Below are 26,199 nucleotides of genomic sequence, written 5' to 3'. Positions count from 1 at the left end.
TTGCATGGCCTGCTCTATCCCCAAATCTGCCTCACAGAAGGCTGTGGGGAGCCCAGAACAGATACAGGGGGCACATGGGGAAGGGAGGGAAAGTTCCATTGTGCAGCAGAAGTTATAGCACTACTTAACTCTAAGGTGAATATCATCCTAGAGATTTCTGTCTTTGGCTGAGTTGAAACCAAATTAGGCACAATTAGGGAGTAAATTTTGGGAAGTCTGTATCAAGCATAGGCAAACTCCGGCCCTCCAGCTGTTTTGGGACTACAACTCCCATCATCCCTAGCTAACAGGGCCAGTGGTCAGGGATGATGGGAATTGTAGTCTCAAAACATCTGGCAGACCGGAGTTTGCTTATGCCTTCTCTATACTGTATAAACAATTTTTAATGTTGGCTCTATTGATATGAAAACAGAAACCACTTCTTGTGCCATGCCTTTTCTTTAGCCAGTGCTTCCGGACCTTACTTGCTTCAGGGTTCTGAATACCATATCCAAATTTGTATTCTGCTCTTCTGGAATCTGTAGGCAGCTAACAACAGTCATAAAATGAATTGCAATAAAGCAGTATAAAACCAAATTAACAAACAATACAAAGAGCAGTAGAAAGAATCCAGCAGCAGAAAAACTACTTAATGGAAACCAAAACTGAAAGCAGTAGCTTTTATGAAAGTATGGATTATAAATCAGAGGAACTTAGGTTGGAAGGGACCAGAGGGTCATCTAGTCCAACCCCCTGCAATGCAGGAATCTCAGCTAAAGCATCCATGACAGATGGCCGTCCAATCTCTGCTTAAAAACCTTCAGTGAAGGAGAGTCCACAACCTCCCAAATGGGTCTGTTTCAACAAATAAATAAAATAAAATAAAATCCCTTATATAATGCATTTTAGAACCTGGGTGCAAGGAACTTGTGACTCTCCATAGATTGTAGGACTCACACACCTATCTGCCACATCTGGAGATCCCCTGCTTTAAAATAACATGCTTTAGTCTTTTGGATGTTTAGCCTTCCATGAGAAGCTTCCATAAGTTTCTGTGAAGATATTTAGGATGGTTTGGAGGTTATCCACTGAGTGTGAGACACTATGTTGTCATCAGCATATTGAAGCTCTGTGACGAAAGTTGTGGTACTCTTACTCTTTGCTTTCAACCTACTCAAGTTAAAGAGCTTTCCATCTGTTTGATATATTTCCTTTGACAATGTGTAGGATCATGGCAATGAAAATAATAAATAGAGTTGGGGTGATAACACATCCCTGTTTAACACCTGATTCTACTGTGAATGGTTCACTTTGAGAGCCATTGTTATCCGCGATTGTTGCTATCATATTATCGTGGAGGAGCCGAAGGATGTTCACTGATTTATATCGGCAGCCAATTTTCAGAAGGACAGTCCACAGGGCAGTACGATTTACAGTGTTGAAGGCCTTAGGTCAATAAACGCCATATACAGGTGTTGGTTTTGCTCTCTGCATTTTTCCTGAAGCTGTTGAGAAGTGAAAATCATGTCCACTGTCCCCTAGAAGTTCAAAAATCATTTTGGGATTCAGGAAGGGTAGCCTCAGATATAGTTAGGAGATGGTTTGCTAAGATCCTTGCAAGAATTTTGCCGGCTGCAGCTAATAAAGAGATGCCTCAATAGTTTCTGCAATCCATTCTATCACGTATTTAAAAAGAGATTGATAATCTTGGCATCCCTAGAGTCTGCTGGGATCTCCTGTCTCTCCCAGATTTTTTTGATGAGATTGTGTGGTTGTTGTGTAAGTTCAATTCTGCCCACTTTGAAGACTTCAGCAGGTATCCCATCTGGTCTACTGACTTTGTTGTTTTTCATTTGGTTAATAGCTGTACACAACTCTCCCAGATCTGGAGATACTGCAAGCTCATCTCTAATTTGTTTTTGCGGGATTTGTGAGAAGACCTTGGCAGCTATGGGGGAGTTGCAGTTAAGGAGATGCTGGTAATGTTCTTTCCAACGCAGTGCAATAGCTTCTTTATCTTTTTGAAGTGTGGTACCGTCTGTTGAGCATAGGGAGCATATGCTATGATTTATTGGCCCATAGATGGTCTTTGTGGCTTTAAAGAAACTCTGCATCATGAGTGTCGGCTAAGTGCTGGTTCTCTCGAACTTTTTTATCCACTGGGAGTTCTTTAGTCCTCTGGTTCTTCTTTGAACCTCAGCCTTAGTGTAGGCATGGTTTGTTTTTTTCTTAGTGGCACAGTTTCTGTCTCTTTGCCAGATCTGAAAGGCCTTCCTTTTCTTGTCAATAATGCGTTCAATCTCACTGTCATTCTCATCAAACCAGTCCTGGTGTTTTTTGGTTTGGTATCCAATAGTTTGTTCACAGGCTGCAGTAATGGATGTTTTAGCTTGGTCCAGTGTTCCTTGATGTTATCAGGGAACTCCAAAAGCAGGTGGTGCTTAAGAGTCGTTTGGAGGCAATCCCGCTTAATAGGATCTTGAAGGATAATTTGAGAGTAGCAGAGATTAATATGATGTTGTACCTGTCATAGCATTCCAGATTTCTATATCTTATATTTTTGTTATGATGGGGATTGAATGCATAATTAAAAGAGCAGAATAAAAGCAAGTTGAGTATTTCTGTTCCAGGTGTTGAAACTATAATTTCATTGGGTTAAGGTATTTTGGCTCTTTAAATATGTATTACTTTTATGGGTTTGTTGTATGCTTTTATGGGTTTGTTGTATGCTTTTCAAGCTTAGCTATTAGCACAATATGAATTTCATGAAGAATTCAGCAACAAAAAACATTTTGCAGGATTCTACAACTCAGAAGACCTGTCTAAAAAGAGAGGTCTCTCTCTCTCTGAAAAGGGCTAACTGAGCAGTTCTGGCATATCTCTGCTAAGAGAAATGCACACAGTTTTGCAAAAGGCCTTATTGCCAGGAAAGTATCATTAGCAAAGTATTCTTTATTGCTAATAACCACACTACTTGTATATTGCTGAAAATATACATGGTGTTTTACAGAGCAAATTAAAGCCATTTCTCTATATCAAAGGCATTAGAATTATTTTCGGATTTCCTCATACAAAAATTTGACAGATATTAAAGATACAGTGGATGTTACTCACGTAAAAAGCACTTTATTTGTACCACCACTTGAGTTCTGTCTATAATAAAACTGCTTTATACAATCTAGTCAGAACTCTAGTGGCACATGAAAATTCAGAATAGATGTGAGATGTTATTTATGTACAGTAGGCAAGAGAAAGATGTATATAAGTGAAATGATTCCTGTTCACAGCAATAATCAACTTGTTTTAACCCTGCTTTTTTGCCATTTTCAGGCATGGGCAATATATCACAGCATGTCTATAAAGATAATTCTACATTGTATTTAAGTGGAAGTGGAATAGATGTGGAATAGATGTGGCCTCTGTTTTTTCCCTAAAATGTGTTCTTATTCCACAAATGTAAGAAGGAGACATTTAGTTGTTCCGGAGTTATAAACAAACAAAAACACGTTTAAATTTTTTCCTCTGCAGTGTTTGTCTGATCATCCTGGAAGCCTGTAGAAGCGAAGACACTGAGAGCAGATGAGATCAAGGCAGTGACTGGTTGGCTTTCTCTACTTCCTGCTCCCAAGGATTATTGCCAGATTGCTGTGGAGATGAATGGAGAACAGCAGCATGAGACAGGTACTGCAATTATGGCACCTGGGGTTCCAACAGGTATCTTCTCAGTTGTAAATCTATTCTGGACAAATTAACCTTGTTTTGCATACTTGCGACACAGATGATTAAAAAGATAAGCCATGGGTAAAGTTGCTTTAAAGTTCAAAGGCAGGGGCTATGAAGACCATTGCTGAAGTTCCTCTTCAGTTATGCGTGTTCTGCACTTGTGTTAACATTGCAATGTGCCTGTAGCTCTCAAAAAACATCTTTCAGCAGCAGCTGATCTAAACAGCTTCTCATCTCATGCAGAGTTTCCTTGTGCCTCACCTCTGGCTTGCTGTGACTATATGGCCACATTTTGGTACAGCATAATAAAGGCTTATCATTAAAAGAATGAGCCCAGCCTCCCTCTGGGCTCACATACTTCTTCCTTCACCTCTTTTCCTCCACGATGACTTGGAGGGTGAGTTTGGAAGCTTTGATTCTGATGTAGACTAGCCAATTTATCATTGAGTCAGAAGCCAAACAATTGTGGTTCATCTTAATTATAGGTATTTGAAGCAAGCCATCTTCTAACCATGGGTTGCAAAGCTGGCTTGTCTCAACTAACCATAGTTGTGATAAACCAGAGTTTAGGGTTTAGAGATAATTTGTGTTTCTGCAGGTGGAAGCAAAAGCTTATCTCCTCATGCTAGAGCGGAACAGGGAGGGGATGGGCACACAAGCCCAAGGCTTGTGCATAAACCACAACTCATTGTTCTATCATGTCTAAACCCAGCCAGTGTGTTTTCGTTTTCATTTCTGTCCTCCTGCTGCCGCATTTTAAACAAGTATAGAGTTTACAGCTACCGCTTCTTTGAATTTGCAGAAATTATTCTTAAAGTTTATGCCCACTTCACAGAACTTGTTTAGATGGAGCATAGGTGATGAGCTCTCTCACATAAGAGCTTGAATTGTGTGATTCTTCTTGATATAATCACAAACCACACGTAAGTACAGAATGTGGAACTTTGCTAATGCTTATTGTGGTTTCATATTCTGTGGCCTCAAATGATGTGAGCTGTACATTTTGAGAGTGTGTGGCCTTTTCTCTTTCAAGGAATAAATATGCTGACAAAGCGAGTAACATTGCATGCAGTATATTGAATGTGGGTGATGCAATCTGCCATAAATAGAGACTTGGAAGTGTTAGAATCTTTCATTAATGTTCAAATTTGGCTTTTTCCCTACCCACTTCACTTCCTGTGAGAGGAAGAGTTAGTCCTTAAAGAATTGAGTACGGCATTGGCAGTACTATTGCTGTTCTGCATTTCATAACCAGCCCAACCCAGTGTTTACTGCCCAGGTATTATAAATAATAACATGCAGCTTAATTTCTTACTACAACATGCCTTTGAATTTGCAAACTTGACAGAGAGTTTCCTGAAATTCTTCTCTGACAAGTATGCATATTTTTCAGTTACATAAGATGCAATTAAGGAGACTTCAGGCTACACAAAGGAATTATATGTGAAGCTGGTTATGTACTAACAGAGCAATCCTATACTCTCATTATGTCAGGACAGGAGATACGCTACTGCTACATCAGCTGTGCAGTTTCCAGTGTATGCTCAGCCCAGGAGGAGAGGGGGGAGACGCACAATGAGAAAGTACAAAAAAGCATAAAAGCGAGAAATGCCGCCATAGCCCACCCATCAGTGCCTATGCTGGCAATGATGCCAACATGCTACCCATCCAGAAGCAGAGCACGAACTCTCAACAATGGGGGTACACCCTCTGCATGCTCATATGCGGCATACAATATGACTCCCAAGGCCCCCCCCCCTCCATCCACCTCAGTGGCACAGCTACAACACCTCTCCTGCCAATCTTCAGGCACACCTCCAGGCAGGACCCACTTATACATAAAATAGTCACTATTTTTGAGCACAAGTTGCTCAAAGGGGCAGGAAAAGTCACACAGTGTAGGGTAATGTTAGAGAATGCTCATAGGCCCACCTGGTCCCTATAGGTGTCTGTGAGGGAGCAGTTGCCACCCACATGAGCCACGACTCTCAGATTCCATTAAACAAAATGTTTCTAGCATTTATGGAGGTGAAGCAAAACATACAGTCTCATTTGTTTGTGAAAAGCTGGCCTACTCCTGTCTTCTCAGTGTTGATAACCAATGAATGAAGTCATAGCAGTGATTGATATTTAGGAAAGCAGCTCTAGCAAAGAGAAGTCTAGAGTGAAACTCCCTCTGTTTAGAGAAGGAGCTTCTTGGCTTGTTTTTAAGCCTTTTATGTTCCCTAATGGTCTTCCCTAATGGGGAAGTGATTGGCGCCCCATAGAAATCAATTCAGGTATCCAGAATGTTAGTGTAATACTGATTGGAGACTAGTGTGTTGGCTCAAAAACAAAAGGGATAAGCAAAAGCAGGAATTTATGATCTCTCAAATTCAGATCTGATTTCATATAACTAAATGTATTTTTTTTTTAATTGAGTTCTGTTACTGGGTGCGGGTGGGGCTGTAAGATTGTACTGTAAAATACTGGTACCACCCATCTTTCCCATATAGACACCTCAGCACACACCTGACCTGCTGTATATAAGGTGTCTATGTGCATTTAAAATCATGACAGAAGTTATTCTTTGGTGAGAGCAAACTAGCTACACAAATTGAAATGGTAACTGCAAAATCTGACACCAACTGTATAGTCAGTCTGAGCTTAGCTAATGAAGCCCATCTACTCATCCGTGAGGCATTACTTTTGGAGTGGAGAGTGTTACATATAGCTGTTAAGGAAAGAGAGCCCAGCTAGGCCTCATGAGCTATATATCTGTTTAAGGATTGATCCTGTCACATATTAAATCAAGGGTGTACTACTTACAGACATAAGTCACAAATCAAATGTGTTTGTGAAGGAACCGCTGCCCTCTCCTCATGTATTTGCAAGTTGCTTAGTGACCACCACCTAAGCTTTTACTGTAATGTTCTTTTTCCCCTCCTGCCATTTTCTTGATTGCTGTTCCGTGTTTTTGGCTGAGCTTTCAGCCAATTTAACATGCAGATAGTTCCTATTTTTCACAGAATTCCAATTACTTTTGATACGTGTTGTACCTCTTCAAGTGGTTTTTCTTACCGAAGTACCCTCAGTACATCTTGGGTGTCAAGGACACCGAATCAACATGGGGACTTCAGTAATTCACACCAGCTGCTAACATAAGTGGCTTGGATCAGGACAGGTGGCATCTATAGCGTCAAATTTCTCACTGTACTTTGTACAATCTTAAGTAGTCTCCCACTCCCAGTATTCTGGAATTTGTTGACAATCCTTATCGCTGGTTGCATTATACATCAGAATATTTGCATAGTTTTATTAGGTTCCCTAAACCTGTATTAACAAACAAGGTGTCCATCTGGCTTTTTAATACACTCATTTAGTGTATTTCCAAAGCAACCCCTTTCCAAGTAAGGAATTTAAAGTAGCAAACCGGTGTTTCTCCTAAAAGCTACTGTGTGTTTTTTCTGGCTTAATACAGATGCAGGATCAGGTGTGGAAGAAGCAGAATTCAATTGGGAGGAGTATTTGGAAGATACAGGAGCGACAGCAGCACCTCATGGCTCATTTAAACACGTAAGTGAGCATCTGGTCAGCCTCTCCTCTCTTTTTTTATGCATTATTTGAGCTCTAATCCCCAGAGAGCCATAATGTAAAGAAGCTCTTTTGGTTTCGTATGCTTGAGGAATCAAAATGCAGCTGTTTAGGTTTTTTGCTCCTATATTTGGCCTTCTGAAATGTCTTCACAAGTCCCATTAGGGGGATATGGCATTAGTGGGGAGATTCTGTCCTATGCCTTACACGACAGCCCTTGTGTTTCAGTTGGTGCTAGAGATCAATCCAAATAATGGCTAATGTTCATACAGTGGTATCTCGGGTTACATACGCTTCAGGTTCCAGACTCCCCTAACCCAGAAATAGTGCTTCAGATTAAGAACTTTGCTTCAGGATGAGAACAGAAATCGTGCTTTGGCGGCGCAGGGGCAGCAGGAGGCCCCATTAGCTAAAGTGGTGCTTCAGGTTAAGAACATTTTCAGGTTAAGAACGGACCTCCGGAACAAATTAAGTACTTAACCCAAGGTACCACTGTACTTTCCAAGAGAGTGGCCATTGATTCTTTGTCCTTCTGTGATTTGTTGCGGAATAAGATCTCTTGCAGTTGGTACAAATGCCCTATACGGGCAACAGGTTGTATCCAGCGTTAGTCATTCTGTGCCACTTTCTCTGCTGGAATAACTGGTAGCTCCTTATATGTGCAAATAACAGTGGTTGAGGTCATACAGTCAAACCTCAGTTGTGGAACGTAATCCGTTCCGGAAGCTCGTTCGGCTTCTGAAACGTTCGACAACCGAGGCACAGCTTCCGATTGGTTTCAGGAGTTTCCGGCATCCAAGCAGAAGCTGCGTCGGACATTCAGCTTCTGAAAAACATTCGAAAACTGGAGCATTTACTTCCGGGTTTTTGGCGTTCGGGAGCTGAAACGTTCCAAAACGGAAGCGTTCGGGATCCGAGGTTTGACTTTAGACGCTATATTAGGCAGCTCAACAAGTCGCCAGGTACAGGGTTATTTTACAAAAAGTTTAAAGGTATTTTAGTTCCCCACCTGCATCACTTTTTCAATGACACCCTGAACAGTGACTTGTTGCCGGAGACATGGTTCTATTCTAAATCCTTAATGCTGGCTTCAAACCAGTTGGCGATCTGCTGCTCTCTTTTGTCAAAAGAAGGCATAGCCATGTTATAGCTTGCCTCTTTGATGTGGTTCCACCTTGCTTCGACACTGGGGCAGTTCAGTAGAGCGTGTTCAACGGAATCAGAGAACTATTCACAAATGTATGGCTGTTCTGGCAGTGTTTATTTGAGGCCACCCTTTCTGCTTTGTGGGCCCTCTTTGGCTGGAGAAGGATTTTGCTCGCCACCAGGAAGTGATCTGTGGCAATAAAAGTACAAGGTCATCCAAACATTTAAATACAGTGCAGGGTAAGGGACATTGATATATATATTTTACTATACACTGATTACATTGATATAACCACAGTGATACCGCTAGAAGCCGTCTAACCATTGCTCGCTGAATTAGAAGCATTTAAAATGGTGGCAGGACTTGAGTAAATTCTAAGAAATCAGAGTTTGAGTTTTCATTGAGCTGAAGCACCAAAACATTTGTTTTTAAATAATTAAATATCCCCATATGCCATCATAATTTTAGAAATTTTGACATCCAAAATACACTAATAAATAAATAAATAAAATAATAAATATTAAGAATTAATAACAAATATTAATAAACCTCTTTTTTCAAAATTTTGGCCCTATTTGGTATAAAATTACAAAATAGAGTGTTAGCCAGAAGAAACTTTTATTGATGGATAGACTCATAGCTAAAAGCTATGAAATGATGGTGACATATCTGATTCAATACCTACCCATTTCGATCATTCTGGAACAGCTCTGCCTATGGCAGAGAAAATTAAAATACTATATATTTCAATATAAGAAACCCTGGCTTAAAAGACCATTGTTATATAAGCAGTCCTTGCATGGTGAATGTATAATCCCGTATATTTCCCTGTATTATGAGACACATCAGTTTAAACATCTGGTCCTGTACATCAGTGATGATAACACTAAACAGTGGGTGTACTGAGAACAGTATGAGATAGACAGAATTCCCTTAAAGGTTCATCCATTTTCAAAAACTAAACTTAGGAACATACAGTGTATTAAAAGCAGATTTATATCAACAGTTTTTAAAATCTAGTAGAGTAAGGTGACAGTATTAATGCCAGCATATTCCCCTATGATCCCCATGATTTACCACTTCCTTTTAATAATAAAGATATATTTATGGTATATTAATGATTGGGAAGTGGAAAAGTTTTGTGGAATGTGCAATTTTTATAAAAAAATAATACTCCATTGACCAAAGAAATTGGTAGTGACCATTCTGCAAGAAATCACAAATGGTTATTTTGAATGAAATTTCATCATTCATAGCGAAAGCAGCTGTAAAAGCAGCTGCAACCAGACAGGTAACTGCTTGGGAACAGTTATTAAGGAAGGTGCCGGATATCTTCTAATAAATATTGATACATGTATAACACAGGGTTTAAAGGATGCCTGAGAACAGGATTTTAAAATATAAACAAATAATTAGGCTTGGAGAGACATCTGGATAAAATCACCCTTCAAATCAGTACAGTGGTGCCCCGCAAGACGAATGCCTCGCAAGACGGAAAACTCGCTAGACGAAAGAGTTTTCCGTTTTGGAGGTGCTTCGCAAAACGAATTTCCTATGGGCTTGCTTCGCAAGACGACAATGTCTTGCGAGTTCCTGCTGGGTTTTTTCCTCTCCCCCCCCCTTTTCTAAGCCGCTAAGCCGCTTATCAGCTGATCCGATCAGCAGATAAGCCGCTAATAGCGCTAATCCGCTAATCCGTCAATGGGCATGCTTCGCAAGACGAAAAAACCGCTAGACGAAGAGAATCACAGAACGGATTCTTTTCGTCTTGCGAGGCACCACTGTATTAGCACAGAATAAATGGAAGATAAAATGCTGGAGGGACTGCACCTGAACTGGAACTTATTTCCATATGTGGTGGGACTGTAAGAAAATTAAGGATTTCTGGAACATAGTTTTCTGGGGGGTAGGGATACTAATCTTCGAATAACACCTCAGTTCGCCTTCCTAAACGTCTGTATGGAACATAACTTGGGTTTAATTAATAAGGACCTAATAAGCAATTTGCTCACTTCAGCTGGGCAATTATAGCCAGGACTTAGGAAGAGTTATTGGGAGCCACATTAGACACATGGTATTATAAAGTGTGGGATGCGGGTGGCGCTGTGGGTTAAACCACAGAGCCTAGGACTTGCCAATCAGAAAGTCGGCGGTTCGAATCCCCGCAACTGCGTGAGCTCCCGTTTCTCGGTTCTGTGCTTCTGCCAACCTAGCAGTTCGAAAGCACATCAAAGTGCAAGTAGATAAATAGGTACCGCTCCGGCGGGAAGGTAAACGGCATTTCCTTGCGCTGCTCTGGTTTGCCAGAAGCGGCTTAGTCATGCTGGCCACATGACCCAGAAGCTGTACGCTAGCTGCCTCGGCCAATAAAGTGAGATGAGCGCCACAACCCCAGAGTCAGCCACGACTGGACCTAATGGTCAGGGGTCCCTTTACCTTTGCATTATTATAAAGTGTGACGTACTGTATAGCAATATTGGAAAAGCTAACTCATAAACTAAGGCTTATAAATGAAGTAGGCATGAGGCATTTATGGTCAAACAGCATGGTTTTATTTTCCCCTACAAATATACAAAAATCGGGCAGGCTCCACCAGCAGCCTGTATCTGTGACGTGAATCGGGTAGCTCTTGATTCAAGGAAATTTGTTAACATCCACTTGATCCAGGTGCGCTGAGGAAAGTAGATAATGAAATAATAGTCAGCACTTTCTCTTTAGAAATAATACTGAAGAAACTGGTCAGATACTCTTAAAGGACCCCCTTCCAAGAATAATTGTAAAAACTATATATATATTTTTCTTTCATTTAAAATATATCTTTATATATATATTCCTTCGTTTCTCCTCTGTTTTCTGTATTCCCTAGTAAAATATTCTTGCTGCTATTTTGATTTTATAACATAAAAATGTATTTTTTTTAATTAAACGTTTTCTAAGGAGGTATTTGGGACGCAGGTGGCACTGTGGGTTAAACCACAAAGCCTAGGACTTGCCGATCAGAAGGTTGGCGGTTCGAATCCCCGCAGCGGGGTGAGCTCCTGTTGCTCGGTCCCTGCTCCTGCCAACCTAGCAGTTCAAAAGCACATCAAAGGGCAAATAGATAAATTGGTACCACTCCGGTGGGAAGATAAATAGCGTTTCTGTGTGCTGCTCTGGTTCGCCAGAAGCGGCTTAGTCATGCTGGCCACATGACCTGGAAGCTGTACGCCAGCTCCCTCGGCCAATAAAGCGAGATGAGCGCCGCAACCCCAGAGTCGGCCACGACTGGACCTAATGGTCAGGGGTCCCTTTACCTTTAAGGAGGTATTTGGAGGAAAAACCTGATTGCTGCTGTTATTAACTGTTACTTAGTAATTTTATTATTGTTCTAATGGACTGTATTCTCAAATAAAATTTTAAAAAGCTAGTTCACGCCTTTGTGACTTTAGTCCATCCTCATCTAGTATGCCACTGTTTTCCTTTAGTGAACTTGCAAAGCTTCATTGTCCACAGTCGTTTCAACCCACCTAAGTTGGTTTGGCTGCTATAAAATTTATCAGATGTTTTTTATTGTAGCTTTTGGAAATTATAGGCGGCAAAAGTGTTTGAGCAAAGTGCTGGATTTTGGGACAGCGCTTGGTTTGTTCCTACTTCTCTAGGTGCTCTTGATTGGACAGTTTCAAAATGGGTAGTGGAAGAAGGAAGCAGCTTGTTGGGACGAAAGAGTCCCCATATTGGTTGGCACATACAGTGGTACCTTGGTTGTCTTACAACTTGGCTCCCAAGGAAATCGGCTCCCAAGCACTGCAAACCCAGAAGTTTTTCGGAAGCCGAGCATCTGATGCAGCTTCCAATTGAGTGCAGGAAGCTCCTGCAGCCAATCGGAAGCTGCACCTTGGTTTTTGTTCCGGGAGTTGAATAGACCCCCGGAACAGATTATGTTCGACAACCAAGTTACCACTGCACGTTTATCATATACCTTACGAATTCCTCATCATAGTCTGCAGTAAGCCCAGTAGAGTTGCTGAGACATCCATGTGTGGCTCAGCAGACATAGCATGTACCAGGGACAAGGCTTTTTTAAAGAAGCTGTTGAAACTCAAAGAAGTTTTAGAAATGGGTGTGGCCCCATGTTCATCCCTGAAAGAAGGGCCTGCAGAAGAGACTAATAAATAAAGGGCTTTAGTCTTGTGGAAGATGGGAGTTGAAGAATGGGCAGAAAGCTAGAGGCAAGTATGCTGTGGTTGTCCAGCAATATAGAACTTTGTTCTTGGCATGGCTCCTCCCCCCCTTTTTTTAACTTTTCGTAGTAAATATTTAAATATATTTCACTTGGGAAGTATGCTGAAGTAGCTTCTGACTTCAGTTTCTGGCTGGGTTGCTCTTTTGTTTTGTTGTTTAAAAGTCCATCACAACTGCAGACTATCCAAGGGAGTCTTAAAAAAAAAATAAAGTTGGCAGAGTTCAAGCTGGGATATCACTTGCCATTTTACTCAGCTAAACTGTTGCTTTACAGATTTAAAGCCTTTGCTGCTTCAAGGATTTAAGCCAAATTGGAACACTGTTTCTCCATGTTCACAAATTATTCAGTATCTATACCAGCACCTTTCTGCTTCATCCTTACAGAACTAAGGTTGCCCTCTTGTGGCTAAATCAATGCCTTTTGTGAACCTGTGCAAACTATACTTGCCCTGTAATTAACCTGTGGCAGGCTTAACGTAATACCTTTGCAGTCTTCTATGCAACTGGGGTTGCAATTCTATTAGGGCTGTATTCTGAAGATATTTTTTTCCCTTAATCAATTTGCTTTTCCACTTGCTTAACAGTAAGCCAATAAGTTTAGTTTAATAAACCACTGTACATGTGCTGTGTGCTGGTGCATGTAGCTTGATTGCTTCTGCTTTGCTCCCCCCTGGCATGAACAGACAAACAAACTGAGAGGGTGTGTGCTTAGTGTAATATCTGAACCTGGGATTGTAGTTTGTAGTTAGCAAGCCTTGATGTGCAAGGCAACAACAAGTCGGATTAACAGTCATGGCTTGTTGAGAAAGACACCACGATCCTAAGCTCAGGTGCAAAATTAAGCTTCCTGGTGCAGAATTAAGCCTCTTCCCTCTAGGGGAGGAGTGAAATGGGAGTAACTAGGCACAATATGGTTTATTAAGCACATTTCTTCATTTACAATTACATGTGAGCATGGTCACTATAAAGTAATATGCAGATAGATAAATAGCTACACACACAATTGTCTAAATCGCCACACTTTAAATCAGGAAGTTATTTTTAGTCTTATTCACATATGTCTTCTGGTCTGAAGTTTGCAACCATTAGAAGCCAGGGGAAAGAGGTGTGCTTAATTAACTATTTTTAAATAGTTATAAATAGTTAAATAGTTATAAATCTACCAATTAATTAATCTATCAGTATTATAATTGCTGCTGTCACATCTACAGATTATATTTTGGATGCCTGCATTCCTAGACAGCTGGTCGCCTGCAACTATTTTTTTCATAGTGAATGCCCTCACAAATAAAAAGAACGAAATTAGTTCCCTTCACTCTTCATCCCACTGCAATCCTACCAGACTGCCATAAGAGGGTGCTGTTTGAGCATGAGTGACAAGTTTATAATAAGTACTGTATCTTGTTTCTAATCCACAAATATTCCAGCCGCAAATATTTGTACCAAATAAGATGTGAATCCTGTTTTGAGTGTGCTTGTAATTGTTTGTATTTCTTTCTCTTGCTGTTGGTTGTTCCTACCATGTTTGCCACATAGATGTCCTCAGAAGAAAGGGATTCATTCTCTCTTTCCTTTCTTGCATTGTCGTGGGTGACATATTAGGAAACAGATTCTGCCTCAACTGCTTGATGCATCTCATGCCATGCTTGCAGGAAAGAAGGGGAGGGCAATATATGTTAGCAGGCACACTTCTCCTTTAACGCAGGGTAAAATACAACAGTAGAATGGGTTTGAAGCTAACCTGCTATATACGACATGCTGCAAAGTAATTTCATTTGCTTATCTAATGGAAAGGGACACCAGCTTCGGTTCTGTTTTGGGGAGAGGATTACATGCTGTTTTTACTCCTGGTGCAAATAGTTATTTTATTGAACGTGCTAGCCTGTTAAGGATCAGTGCATAGCAATTTTTCTTTCCTATACAGAAGTAGGATTTACAAGTGTACAATTTTAATTCAAGTTGTGGGCGATTATGTGGTGGTATGTTGTACTGTGGCACAAAGAGAAATAAAAATAGGATCTCGAAAAGGGGTTGTCTGGTAAGGAAAGGGAGGTTATATTTTGTGCTGAGAAAGCATTGAAGTTTTTATGCCAAACTTAAAAGTGTCAGAATTTTATATTCTATTACTCTTCTGTTATTTAACCCAGTAATGGAATCAAATTTAGTTAATAATGGGTTCCTTATTACACATATTGTATGCAAAGAGAGAGGTTTGAATGCTTGACACCGAAATGCATGGGAAAGCTTCTCTTTTCTTCCTACTCCCCCCCCCCAAAGAAATGAGATTAAAGTGCTGGAGCTGGTTATGTACATAGGATTGGCCTTGTTAATGTCAGCTGAAGAGGAAAGTAACTCATGTGATATGATCATTTAAAATTAATTCACTTTGGCTTTAAGCAACATATTATCTGTTGCATGCTTATAAATCAAATTGTGTAATTTGGTCTGCTATGCTATGTATTGTTTATTGGTTGTAGTTTTAAGGTGGGGTGTGTTTTTTAACGTTGTCCTGCTTTATTATAGGATGTAAATTACTCTTCTCAGTCTCCTTTACTTTTTATGCAATGTCTAAACTCAAGGACTGATAGGTTTTCATCATAAGCTGCAGGCTTGAATTTTTCTCACAATTTTCCGCATCACAGTTGCCTTCTAAGTCACCAGTTATGTTTGTCATATAACCTTAATCGCCTTTCTCTTGGGATAGGTTTGAAACTCCTTATTTCTGATGTTCCTTCCTAATCCACATTTGTTTGGTTTTGTCTTGAGAAGCAGATTCCTTTGTTACCAATCCTTAGTAACACCTTTCTATCCATTTTATACAATTTTCACTTGGTCACCAGATTACTAAAAAGCTTTTTCTGCATCCTTATTGGTCTGTTAAATTTAATCTGTTCTCCTGAGTTTGGATAGCACACGATGGATATTTTAGAATTATTATTTTTAATTGCCCACTCATGTCATTGGTGTTTTCTAGCTGTGTTAGCTTACCTTTGGGTGTTGAGATAAAATCTTCTGAAATAAGTTAATGTTACTTCTGCTTTGCCATTTATCATTGTGTCTAGATCTTGTGGCCAATTTTTCCCAAGGTACCCCATTGTCAGTTGGTTCTTCATTGACCAAAAGCAAATCCAAAAAAAGTTTGTTCCTTGGTTTCTACATCATTGTGTTTTTTTAAAAATCCATGCAAAATGTTTTTAAAATTAAGTGATCAAATTGCAACCATGGAGCCATGCATTGATGTGTTGCTTGCTCTCTCTTTTTAGGTAGACACTAGTCTGCAAAATGGCTTTGCACCAGGCATGAAACTAGAGGTTGCTGTCAAACCTGGCCCTGATACATACTGGATTGCTACAATCATTACCACTTGTGGGCCATTACTGCTATTGCGATATGATGGGTATGGAGAGGACAGGAAGGCAGACTTTTGGTTTGACATCATGACAGCTGACTTGCATCCAATTGGGTGGTGTGAGCAGAACAAGAAGACTCTCAAAGTGCCTGAAGGTAACAGTCCACCATGGGGAGAAGAATGTTTCAATAAAGTAAACCTCCTACAGGTGATATATATTGCAGGAGACAAAGCCCTGTTTTAAGCTTTTTGCATAATCTTCTGTGCTCATCTGTCCATAAACTTCTACTAAGAATCGCTTTGTGTCGATTACACCTGCAAACACTATCATAACTTGGCTGAAACAGCTGTAGATGAATCTGTTTTTCACTTGGCTATTTGTTAATGTCCCTTTTGGACCCATTCATATTTGTAATGACTATCTGCTTGACCTCTAGGAAAATGATGGTTGAGATCACACACAAAAATGTTACTAACTTCAAGTTCTGCTGCTGAGCAATGCAAAAGTTGCACATCTTCTTAGGATTCGACATGGGGCCAGCTGTTGACTTTCCCCAGCATAAATATAACTCTATGCTATGTTATTATAAGATAGGAAGAGTAAATACTGAACAACATTTTTTTTCCTTTTAGGCATCAAAGATAAAATTTCTAACCAGGAGGAATTCCTTCAGCAGACTCTGAAAGGAGCATGCAGTGCTCCTGCCACTCTTCTAGAAGGTGTAAGTGTGCACATGGATCGGCAGCAATAAAAATACTTCGCCCTTATTACGTCTTAAACCAATACCTATTAAAGCCTATTGTGTTAGACTTTGCGGCTACAATAGTCTTCTGGTATAACTTCATTTTTCCCTTTACCAAAGTGAATGTTCTGACAGCTGAGGATTCACGTTTAAAAGGGCACAATAAAATGTAAACATATAATTTAAGCAGCAATCCTAACCATGTCTTCTCAGAACTAAATTCAGTTAAATTCAATGGGACATGGCCCTTCTTAGAATATACTTTAATGATTATTTATTTATTTATTAAAAAACAAAACTACACACTTTCAAAATGGTAATTTTCCTCCGGTGAAAGTCTTTTGATGTAGCCGACTTATTTTGCTTTCTTGCTTTTATGTAAAAGAAAAACATTTTGTTCTGGTAGAAACTGGAAAAGTTTCCCCCCATGCTTCCAAAGATAGCCAGAGATCAGATGTCAAGGAAACAACTATCTGACTTTTAGAAGACATCTGAAGGCTGTCCTGTTTAGGGAGGTTTGATGTTTTATTGTGTTTTTAATATTTTGTTGGGAGCCACCCAGAGTGGCTGGGGAAACCCAACCAGATGGGCGGGGTATAAATAAATTATTATTATTATTTATTTATTTGTGATTATGTGGGCTAATTAGTGAATTCAGATTCCATTGCTAGGTTTTCTTATACTTTTTTTGCTGTTTTGGGAAGCTAATCTTTCAGCAAAACAGCCTAGCAGTGGTATCTAGTGAAATAATACAAGTATTAAAACATAATAATTAGTTTAAAACACAAGACACTCAGCTACCCCCTGGAAGAGAGGAAATTGGTGAAACACCAATGAGTTCCAGTTCAAAAGGGTACACGCTTAAAGAGAAGGTTGATAACCCAGGTAACCAACCATTCTACCTGTAACCACCGACATGATTTCAAGGTCTCAATGGGAAGGATGGTAGGAAATGGCAGGTTCCTTGTCCTTCCACAGTAATCACAAACCTGGCAGAGGGTACACCTGTGTCATAGGCACTAGCATCACAAAGACAGAAGGCTGAGAAAGTAGATCTGACTGTATGGATAGAGTGCATAACAATATATTTATCGAGAGTCAATATGGCAGAGGTGGGCTTCCTAAAACAAGTGCAACCAATAGTATTTGCTAATCTTTCCCTTATAAAGATGCGTAAGCATTTTTAAAGAAAACAGTAGGTCATTTTTTCCAGCCCCAAATTGTTTTTGAAATCGCTTGTTAAGAAAGCATGAAGACAAATGCTGGTTCCTGCTCCCTATATGAATTACAAATTACCATGATCTTAACTGTGTGCCTATCAAGCTTTTAAATGGAAGCTGCAGTGCCGTGAATAGGAAATAGGACTACGTTTCCACATCTTGCCAGAATTCCTGAAAACTCGTTAGCTGAACCAACAGTATTCATAGTTGATGCCTGCGTATAACTCAGCATAAGCAATGAAGATGGATATTTTGTCTTGATAGCTTTTCAAGGCAGGTGACTGGACAGCTTACCATTTATCTTCCTTTTTCCACTTTCCTCCACAGCTCCATCGAGGGAATAATCCCTTGGATCTCATTGCTCCCGGTTCAAGACTAGAATGTCAGCACTTGAATGATTCTCTAGGAGCTTGGATAGTCAATGTTTTGGACAATGTTGGTGGAAGGCTCAAACTACGTTATGAAGGACTCGAAGATTTAGATCAGTATGACTTATGGATGTTCTATTTGGATCCCTTTCTCCATCCAGTGGGCTGGGCAACTCAACAAGGATACACCCTTGAACCTCCACTAGGTATAAAACTGCATTTTCAATTTGGAGTGCAAGGTCTGAAGAAGAAAAGCTTTTGGTGTTTTCACACACACACACACACACAGTGGTTTCTCGGTTTTCGAACGGAATCCATTCTGGAAGACCGTTTGAAAACTCAATACGGAAGCCTCAAAAGTGTGGAAAACTCAAACAGGAAGCCGCCTCGGAAGTTCAACTTCTGAGGTGCATTCAGAAATGGAAGCATTTACTTCCAGATTTTCGGTGTTCGAAAACCAAAACATTCGGCCTCCAAGATGCTCAAAAACTGAGGCGTGCGCACGCACACATACACACACGTACACACACTTGTACTTGCCTTTGGAATTGCCGACAAGACTCATCTGCTCAGAGCAGCTATTTTAAAAGAATAGAAAAACACGTAAATTTCCCTATATTGTACCCCTGTCTCTTGTTTTGGGTATATTGACAAGACCAAACAGAGAATCTCTGGGATTTGACATTTGCTAGTATGCTATGCTACACAGAGCTATACAATAAGGAAAAATAGCAGGAACAGGAAAAAGAGAGAATGCATGCATACATGAATTTGTCTTTGTCTTCCCTTGGGCTTGTTTTCATTAGCCTCAAACAGTATTCTGTGGTCTCAATTTAAGGAACTTTCAGTCTAGTCAGAAATCATACTGTGTCTTTGCCGACATCACATGAATAGCATGGGACTGTTCCAAACCTGGAGGCTTTGCATTTTCTTCTTAAAGTTTATCTGAGCTGCAGACACAATTGCCATGAAAACAGGCAAATTGCTCTAGATACATAGAGTCTGGTAGTTCTTTTGTTGTCTGTGAGTAAACTTGGAGCAATACACATGCTGTGCTCTGCTCTGTTCTGCTCACACTCTGGGCATGGAGATGCACTTTTAGGCCTGTAACCCAAGGGCACACACAAATAGTGCAACTGGAGATAAGTTTAAGGATTCCTTATCAGCAATTTGCCCTCCCCTCCAACTCCATCTCCAAACTGCTTATGTAAAAAAGCAATTAAAAGATTTTGCATAAGAACTATTAAAAGGAAGTCTCAGTGGAAAATGCAAGCATGCATTGCGGGCAATTTAAAAACCATTCAATGTAGGGCTCATAGGGAGCGTTCAGTGGGGGAGGGGAAATGGCACCCTCTCTGTAACTTTTGAGTTGATTTTCAGATCGTTGACTTAGTCGTGTAGTGTAATGGACTCATTTTAAAAGTGTGGCACTTTACTCAGACTACCATTCTTTTATTGAAGCTGTTAGGCATTTGAAGACTGAAGCAGAATGGCAGGATATCCTAGAAAAAATAAAAGAGGAGGAAGAAGAATCTTTGGTTCCCACTGATCTCTTTAAGGTACAAGAGCTGGAATTTGCTATCGGATCACTACACCCGGCCTGAGTGCTTTTAACAAATGGTATGGTTAAATATAAAGACCTAGATGCAGAGTTCACATCAGTTGAACTCCACCCACAAAACGCTCCTGCTGGAGGAAAGCAGGGAAAGATGGTGATTTTCAGTCATTTGTTGTGCGCCCGCTGAGAAGCTGTTCTGGGTGGTTGGGGCATAGCTGTCAACTTTTCCCGTTTCTTGCGAGGAATCCTATTCGAAATAAGGGAATTTCGCTTTAAAAAAGGGAAACGTTGACAGCTATGGGTTGGGGTCCCTTTTGGAATAGTATGGGAGGGGGCAAGGGAAGTGGGAATCAGTGAAAATCATCCCCTTTCCTCCATCAGTAGGCTCCACTGGGTTTCGGTTCCTTCTGTTGCGCAAGCTGCATGAAATTCTGCACATTGGGTCTTATAGGCTGAGGTAAACGAGCACCTGAAATATACATGACATATTAAAATCAAATAAAATGGGTACAGTGTTGACTCTTTCAGCTACAGACACAAAACTCCAAACCAAATAAGAGTTTTGCAACACTTTCTTAAAGGTGTTTTGACTTTGTCATGTTTTTCAAAGGCACCACACTCCATAACTGTGGAGAGAGGTAGTACCACTGCATACTCTTTATGTCTTAACTTGGTTTCTAGGTGGCACAGTACAGATGACACTCTAGGTTGGTCTTAGTTTGCTAGGTCAAAGGGGGAAAGGAAGTCTATGATTTGGTCCTTCGACTAGAAGGCAGTATATAGAGCTAAAGCTGATTCTGTGGTATATTTTCCCATTAACCTACGTTTGCCTTAAGTGACCTCCCACATTTTCGAAAACATCAATTGCAGGCCTCTCAGAAATAAGATTAACCCAACCAAGCAAAGTTACGGTTGATTGCCTGTGACATTATACTTATTTTATTCTGTGCTAGAGAATAGTTCATTTTGTTCAATTTCAAGTGACAAGAGTTTCCTGGACTGGTTTTTTGTTTTTACATTAAATGGCCTCTCTGCGAACCAGGAGAGTTTTCTAAATGCCTTCATTATGCTGCAGATTAGACATTCCTGGGTGAGAAGTATTATGTCAAATCCCAGTCTCGCTGAACTGAAAATGTAATGTCCATTTTAGTAAGAGAGCAATTGCTGGCAACTTTCATTTGCTGGCTTCCTGTAAGTGAAATAACTTTCGAAATGCCAGGATGAACTAGTGTGATTCTTGTTGAAATATTAAAGGATAAGGTTATGTCGTCTCTTGTGCTAGTGGAAGATACTAGGCATCTCTTCTACTTTGAATAACTTTCTGTTTCAATGATACAAAGAACCTCAATGATAATTTAAAATTTTTGTGTTGTCATTTTTAGGACAAACCTGTTGTTGGAATTCATTCGTTCTCTGTCAACATGAAGTTAGAAGCTGTTGATCCCAAAGCTCCTTTCGTCATCTCGCCAGCCACAGTTACAAAGGTACCCAATTATATTCTGAAGTTCTCTGGCTCCAAGATGTAACATTTTAAACATATTCTATTTTTTCATCTTCCCATTTGGCATCAGCAAGGTAACTTTCTGGTCCTGTTCGCTTTAATATAATTTTGTGTACACTCAGTGCTCTTAGGAAATAAAGACATGATTCCTTGAGTTCCTTAATGAGGTCCCCACTTTTGGGTCTTCTATTCTTTCATTTTCATTTTTCATTTTTATTTTTCATTTCATTTTATGGCAATGAATGACCCATATGCAGTACTCGCTATAAATTAAATATGTTCATAGGCAATCCCCCTCGGTTTTTTTGTTGTAAAAGTAACTTTCTTTTCAGTTCAGAACTCTTACAAGTCTAGGTGTCATGACAATGTCTAGAATAGATGCACAATTCTTGACATTTTCTCAGCAGTAAACTGTCAGAGCAGCTATAAGTTCTGTCAACAGTATCAACCTTTCTTTTTCTGCCTACCCAACATTCCTTTTATCTTACATGTTTTACGTTTCTATATCTTATTCCTTCTAAGATGGCTCATCAGAATTTTCACATAAAATAGCTTATCTGTTTGAGAAATTCAGATGGCATTCTCACAGTCCCATTCCTGTTGAGGTACATTTTTCTCCACCTTCGAATCAACTACACATTTAACACAGTCCCTCTGCTGCCCACAATCTAATCAACTTCAGCAGCTCATTATTGTGTTTATCTTGTTTAATTACAGTTCATATGAGTCATCCTTGTCATGGGATGAGTCCTTGGAATTATAGGATCAAGTGTACTTTTCCACCTTCTTAATTTTACTTTATATGGCTAGAGCAGGGGGAATTCCTTGTTTTAATCAGCCCGTTTTTATTTATTTATTTATTTATTCTATTTCTATAAGACGGTGTTAATTACTGTTTATTAAACTTTCTTGGTGTCGTAGTGATTTGACTTTTCCATACATAATCCAGTTCAAATTCTTGATTTTTCTGACTTTATTTCTTGAGAAGCCTAAGATCTCCTGTTGCCCTTTTTGTCTTGCTTCTTCCTATATAAATGTGGAATGTTTGTCCTGAGCATGTTCCCACTTCGCTATATCCTCCTTTTTAAACGCTTCAAGGTTCTGATCATGTTTGAGGTACTTTACAAGCATGAGGTTCCACATGCTCAAAGAGCTTTTCAGGGTTGTATTTCTCCCATTCCTCATGACAGATTACTTTTGAAATTGACGTGTGTAGGATTTCATGTGGGCGGGCGGGCTGTTCAAAGAAAACTAGTTAACTCCCCATTGAGCATGCTCAGTCCTTGGGCACATTGAACACGGCTCTCTATCCTAGCCAATAAATAACAAAGAATTGTATCCAACTAGGTCCTCCTCAGAGTAGACCTGCTGAAATTAATTAATGAACCTTAGTCATGGTCATTCATTTCAATGTGTCTGCTCTTAATAAGACTAACATTTGATACAACCCACTATTAGCAGTAGGACAGTGACTGAGAAAGTTTTATATGTTAGTAAAGTGAACTTTGTTTCAAAGTCATTCCTTTGTCTTTTTGCAGGTGTTTAATGATAAATACTTTTTGGTAGAAATAGATGATTTGCGACCAGAATATACCACAAGCCGGTCTTACGTCTGTCATGTCAACAGTCCTGGTATTTTCCCTGTGCAATGGAGTCTAAAAAATGGCTTGCATCTCAGCCCTCCACCAGGTGTGTAGCCTATGCGGTCTATTTGCCTGCTCTCATACGAGCAGTTGAACTGGAAGCATTATACTTTTATCTCTGAAAACACTTCTATTCCACGTATTGCAGAGACTGGGACAATTTAACAGCAAGATTTCTTATAATGACTATGAAAGTGGTGTGGGAAAGACATTGGGCCTAGGCTTTTCAAGTAGTGTGAAAAGCCTAGTTTGAGAATGTGAAGGCATTTGTGTATCCTCAGGAACTACTCATATCATTCTCAAACTTACTTAAGCCAGTTGTAGATAGGTAGCCGTGTTGGTCTGCCATAGTTAAAATAAGAAAAATTCCTTCCAGTAGCACCTTAAAGACCAGCTAAGTTAGTTCTTGGTATGAGCTTTCATGTGCATGCACACTTCTTGTCTGTGTATCTGAAGAAGTGTGCATGCACACGAAAGCTCATACCAAGAACTAACTTAGTTGGTCTTTAAGGTGCTACTGGAAGGAATTTTTCTTATTTTTACTTAAGCCAGTATGGGATAGACAAATGTTGAACAAGGAGTAGAGAGATCCTAGCATAGATCCCACACAACTGTGATGCTCAGTGGGTGTCTTTTGGCAGACTGTCTCTCAGTTTAACTTACCTAAGAGGGTGGCTGTGAGGATAAAATGGAGGAGAGGATCATGGCTACTACGCTGACCTCTTTGTAGGAAGGATAAGATAAAAATGCATTAATAAATAAGAGTCATTTGTTCGCTCATTCATAGGTTATCCTGGGCAAGACTTTGACTGGGCAGATTATCTCAAGCAGTGTGGAGCAGAGGCTGCTCCCCAAAGCTGTTTTCCCTCGGTAAGCATTCACAATATAATGTGTTTATTCAACGGTGAATATTTTACTTAGTTTGTAAAGCTTGTTAACCACACCACATAGTAGAAAAAAGAATTAAAGCGTCCCAAAATAGTCTAAAGAGATGTTTAATATTCAACTTATTCTGCAAGAATTGATGGTATCTCATGGCTTGGGAGTCAAACAATGGCATTATGCATCTTGGGCCACAAACAGGATATGAAATGTTTGAAGTGTAGGTGAGGGTTCACCTGATGAAATGTTTCTGGGAGGCGGGCTGAATTCAGCACCTAGAATATCGGGAAGATGGCTCAACTAGTATCCTTCTCCCCGAAATCTAGTCTTTGAGTGTTCCGGGATTCTTACTGATTTTTTTACTGCACACATGGGAAGCACTTTGGCGGGGAGGGTAAGTGAATTTTGCTTTTCAACAGCAAGCCCTTCAAGCCATGTGGCATTTTGTTCTAGAGAGTCATCAGCCTGTCAGAGCATTTTTTTGGTAAGGGACACTGATGGGAGGGGGAAGCCTGGTGCATGCATGGAACATTTCATGCAGCCTTTTGGATCCTCCCTCAAGAGTAAACCATGTAGGTACCCACTTTAGTTTGAAGTGGGACAGCCCAGACACAAGTTTACCACCTTGTTGGCTCTTTGTGAGAATTAATTTATCCTTTGTGCAGGAAGTAGGTTTCTTATTTTGTGTATGCGTATCTCCACTATTGCAGTTTAATTTTGATCTTGAGTATAACAAGATGTGGGCTTGAAGCAGAGTCTCTTGCATGTTCTACTGTAAATTCAATTATTTTTTCTTCTTTTAATACTTTTTTTGAATGCCAGGTTGAAATTCCCTTGGTAATCTATAAGAAGCCGCTTGCTGATTATTGTTTTGAACTTACCATTTAAATCCCTGGTGATTCCCGTCAATGGTCTGTGTTTAATTTGTTCTGAATGTTTTTCCTGTTTGGTATATGAATTGGGTGCCCTTAAAATTGCATGTTCCACCTAAGTGTTTTTTTCTTCTTTTTTCTTCTTTTTTAGCTGACTTCTGACCATGGCTTTAAGGAGAACATGAAACTTGAGGCAGTAAACTCACAAGATCCTGAAGAAATTTGTGTAGCTACTGTTACAAAGGTGAAGGATTCCTATCTCTGGCTACAGCTGGAAAGTAAGTTATATTTTGAAAGGTAGATGTTTTGAATTTTGTTCGCTTTCCCCATGTAGCATGTTAATGCCACTGCCTTATCTGAACATTATAAATCTTTACCAGCACACAGTCTTACTCCTAAAAATGGCTCTGAAAACAGCCCATGGTTTTGTTTTATTTTTTTGCAACTTGTGATAAAACCCTTATAGGCAACAACCAAAGGCTTGTTTCCTGACAGATTCCGTTTTTGAGGGCCTGTCATGCTACTTATGACTGATTCAAATGTGCAGGTACACAGATATGTATTATAGCAAGTGTTGTGTTCTGTTCTGTTGCGCGTCCAGTTGCAACAACCATTGATTTGGGCTATGTGTTCCATTTGTCTCTTAACAGGTTCTAAAATGCCAGTCCCTGAATGCATAGTGAGTGTGGAATCTATGAATATATTTCCAGTAGGCTGGTGCGAAACAAATGGATATCAGCTTAGACCTCCTCGCAGGGCAGTAGGTATGACTAATACAATTACTATACTACAAGATGGAGTGGAATGTATTGCAGAATTGATTGTTGTACTTCAGAGTACTATGGTATATATGCATTTCTTACATAACAATGGTAAAACAATCGCTCTGTAGCTCTATCAAACAGCACAAGAGCAAGTCCCTAGAGAGGAAGGACTGTGGAAGGTTTTAAGACATTTTTGATTAATACTTTGAGAATCTAGAACTCACTAGAGCTTAGTAGCAAGGCAGCCTTTTGGGGTTACTTGGAGCAGCAGTAGATGGGCAATGTGCAAGCCGTTGCATGTAGTTTTAGAGTACCCTTGAAGTTGGAGAAATGCCTGTTTGTAAGCTTAGGAAACTGAAAAGCCTGTGTGTTTGCACTTGAAAGTTCAGGGATTTTCCCGTGTTTGGTTCTTTGCTCATCTCTTCAAGTTTCACAAGAAAGTTGGGTCTCAATTCCCCAGGTGGTGATGAAACATGACCATTATCTGTAGCTTGACTATGTAAATGTTGAAATTCTGCTTACAGAAGATTATAAAATAAAAAGTGTGTGTTATCATTGGAAAACTTTTTAAATGATACACTGGTTATTCATTGACTTTCACCTTGGCTTACAGTGAACAAGGAAAAGAAAATTGCAGTGGTCCAACCAGAGAAACC

At 39.9% G+C, this 26,199-nt stretch overlaps 1 protein-coding gene across 4 annotated transcripts in view; it reads left to right on the top strand.

Moving 5' to 3' along the window:
• SFMBT1 (Scm like with four mbt domains 1) overlaps positions 1 to 26,199 on the top strand; it is an 82,327-nt gene that overhangs the window by 41,200 nt on the left and 14,928 nt on the right. For all 4 annotated transcript variants that reach the window (XM_083488922.1, XM_083488925.1, XM_083488924.1 and 1 more), the window contains exons 2-13: positions 3,508 to 3,660; positions 7,163 to 7,257; positions 15,907 to 16,147; positions 16,626 to 16,714; positions 18,283 to 18,529; positions 19,785 to 19,882; positions 21,264 to 21,365; positions 22,921 to 23,071; positions 23,813 to 23,895; positions 24,931 to 25,057; positions 25,430 to 25,543; positions 26,157 to 26,199. In XM_083488922.1, coding sequence (XP_083345048.1) covers positions 3,633 to 3,660; positions 7,163 to 7,257; positions 15,907 to 16,147; positions 16,626 to 16,714; positions 18,283 to 18,529; positions 19,785 to 19,882; positions 21,264 to 21,365; positions 22,921 to 23,071; positions 23,813 to 23,895; positions 24,931 to 25,057; positions 25,430 to 25,543; positions 26,157 to 26,199 — 1,418 coding nt within the window. In that variant the 5' untranslated portion in view covers positions 3,508 to 3,632. The remainder of the gene's footprint in view (positions 1 to 3,507; positions 3,661 to 7,162; positions 7,258 to 15,906; positions 16,148 to 16,625; positions 16,715 to 18,282; positions 18,530 to 19,784; positions 19,883 to 21,263; positions 21,366 to 22,920; positions 23,072 to 23,812; positions 23,896 to 24,930; positions 25,058 to 25,429; positions 25,544 to 26,156) is intronic.

The sequence above is a fragment of the Podarcis liolepis genome (genome assembly GCF_965112155.1).
Source record: "Podarcis liolepis genome assembly, chromosome: 2".
NCBI lineage: Eukaryota > Metazoa > Chordata > Lepidosauria > Squamata > Lacertidae > Podarcis > Podarcis liolepis.
Note: the sequence above shows the minus strand (reverse complement) of the source record. Positions and strands in the feature narration are given on the sequence as shown.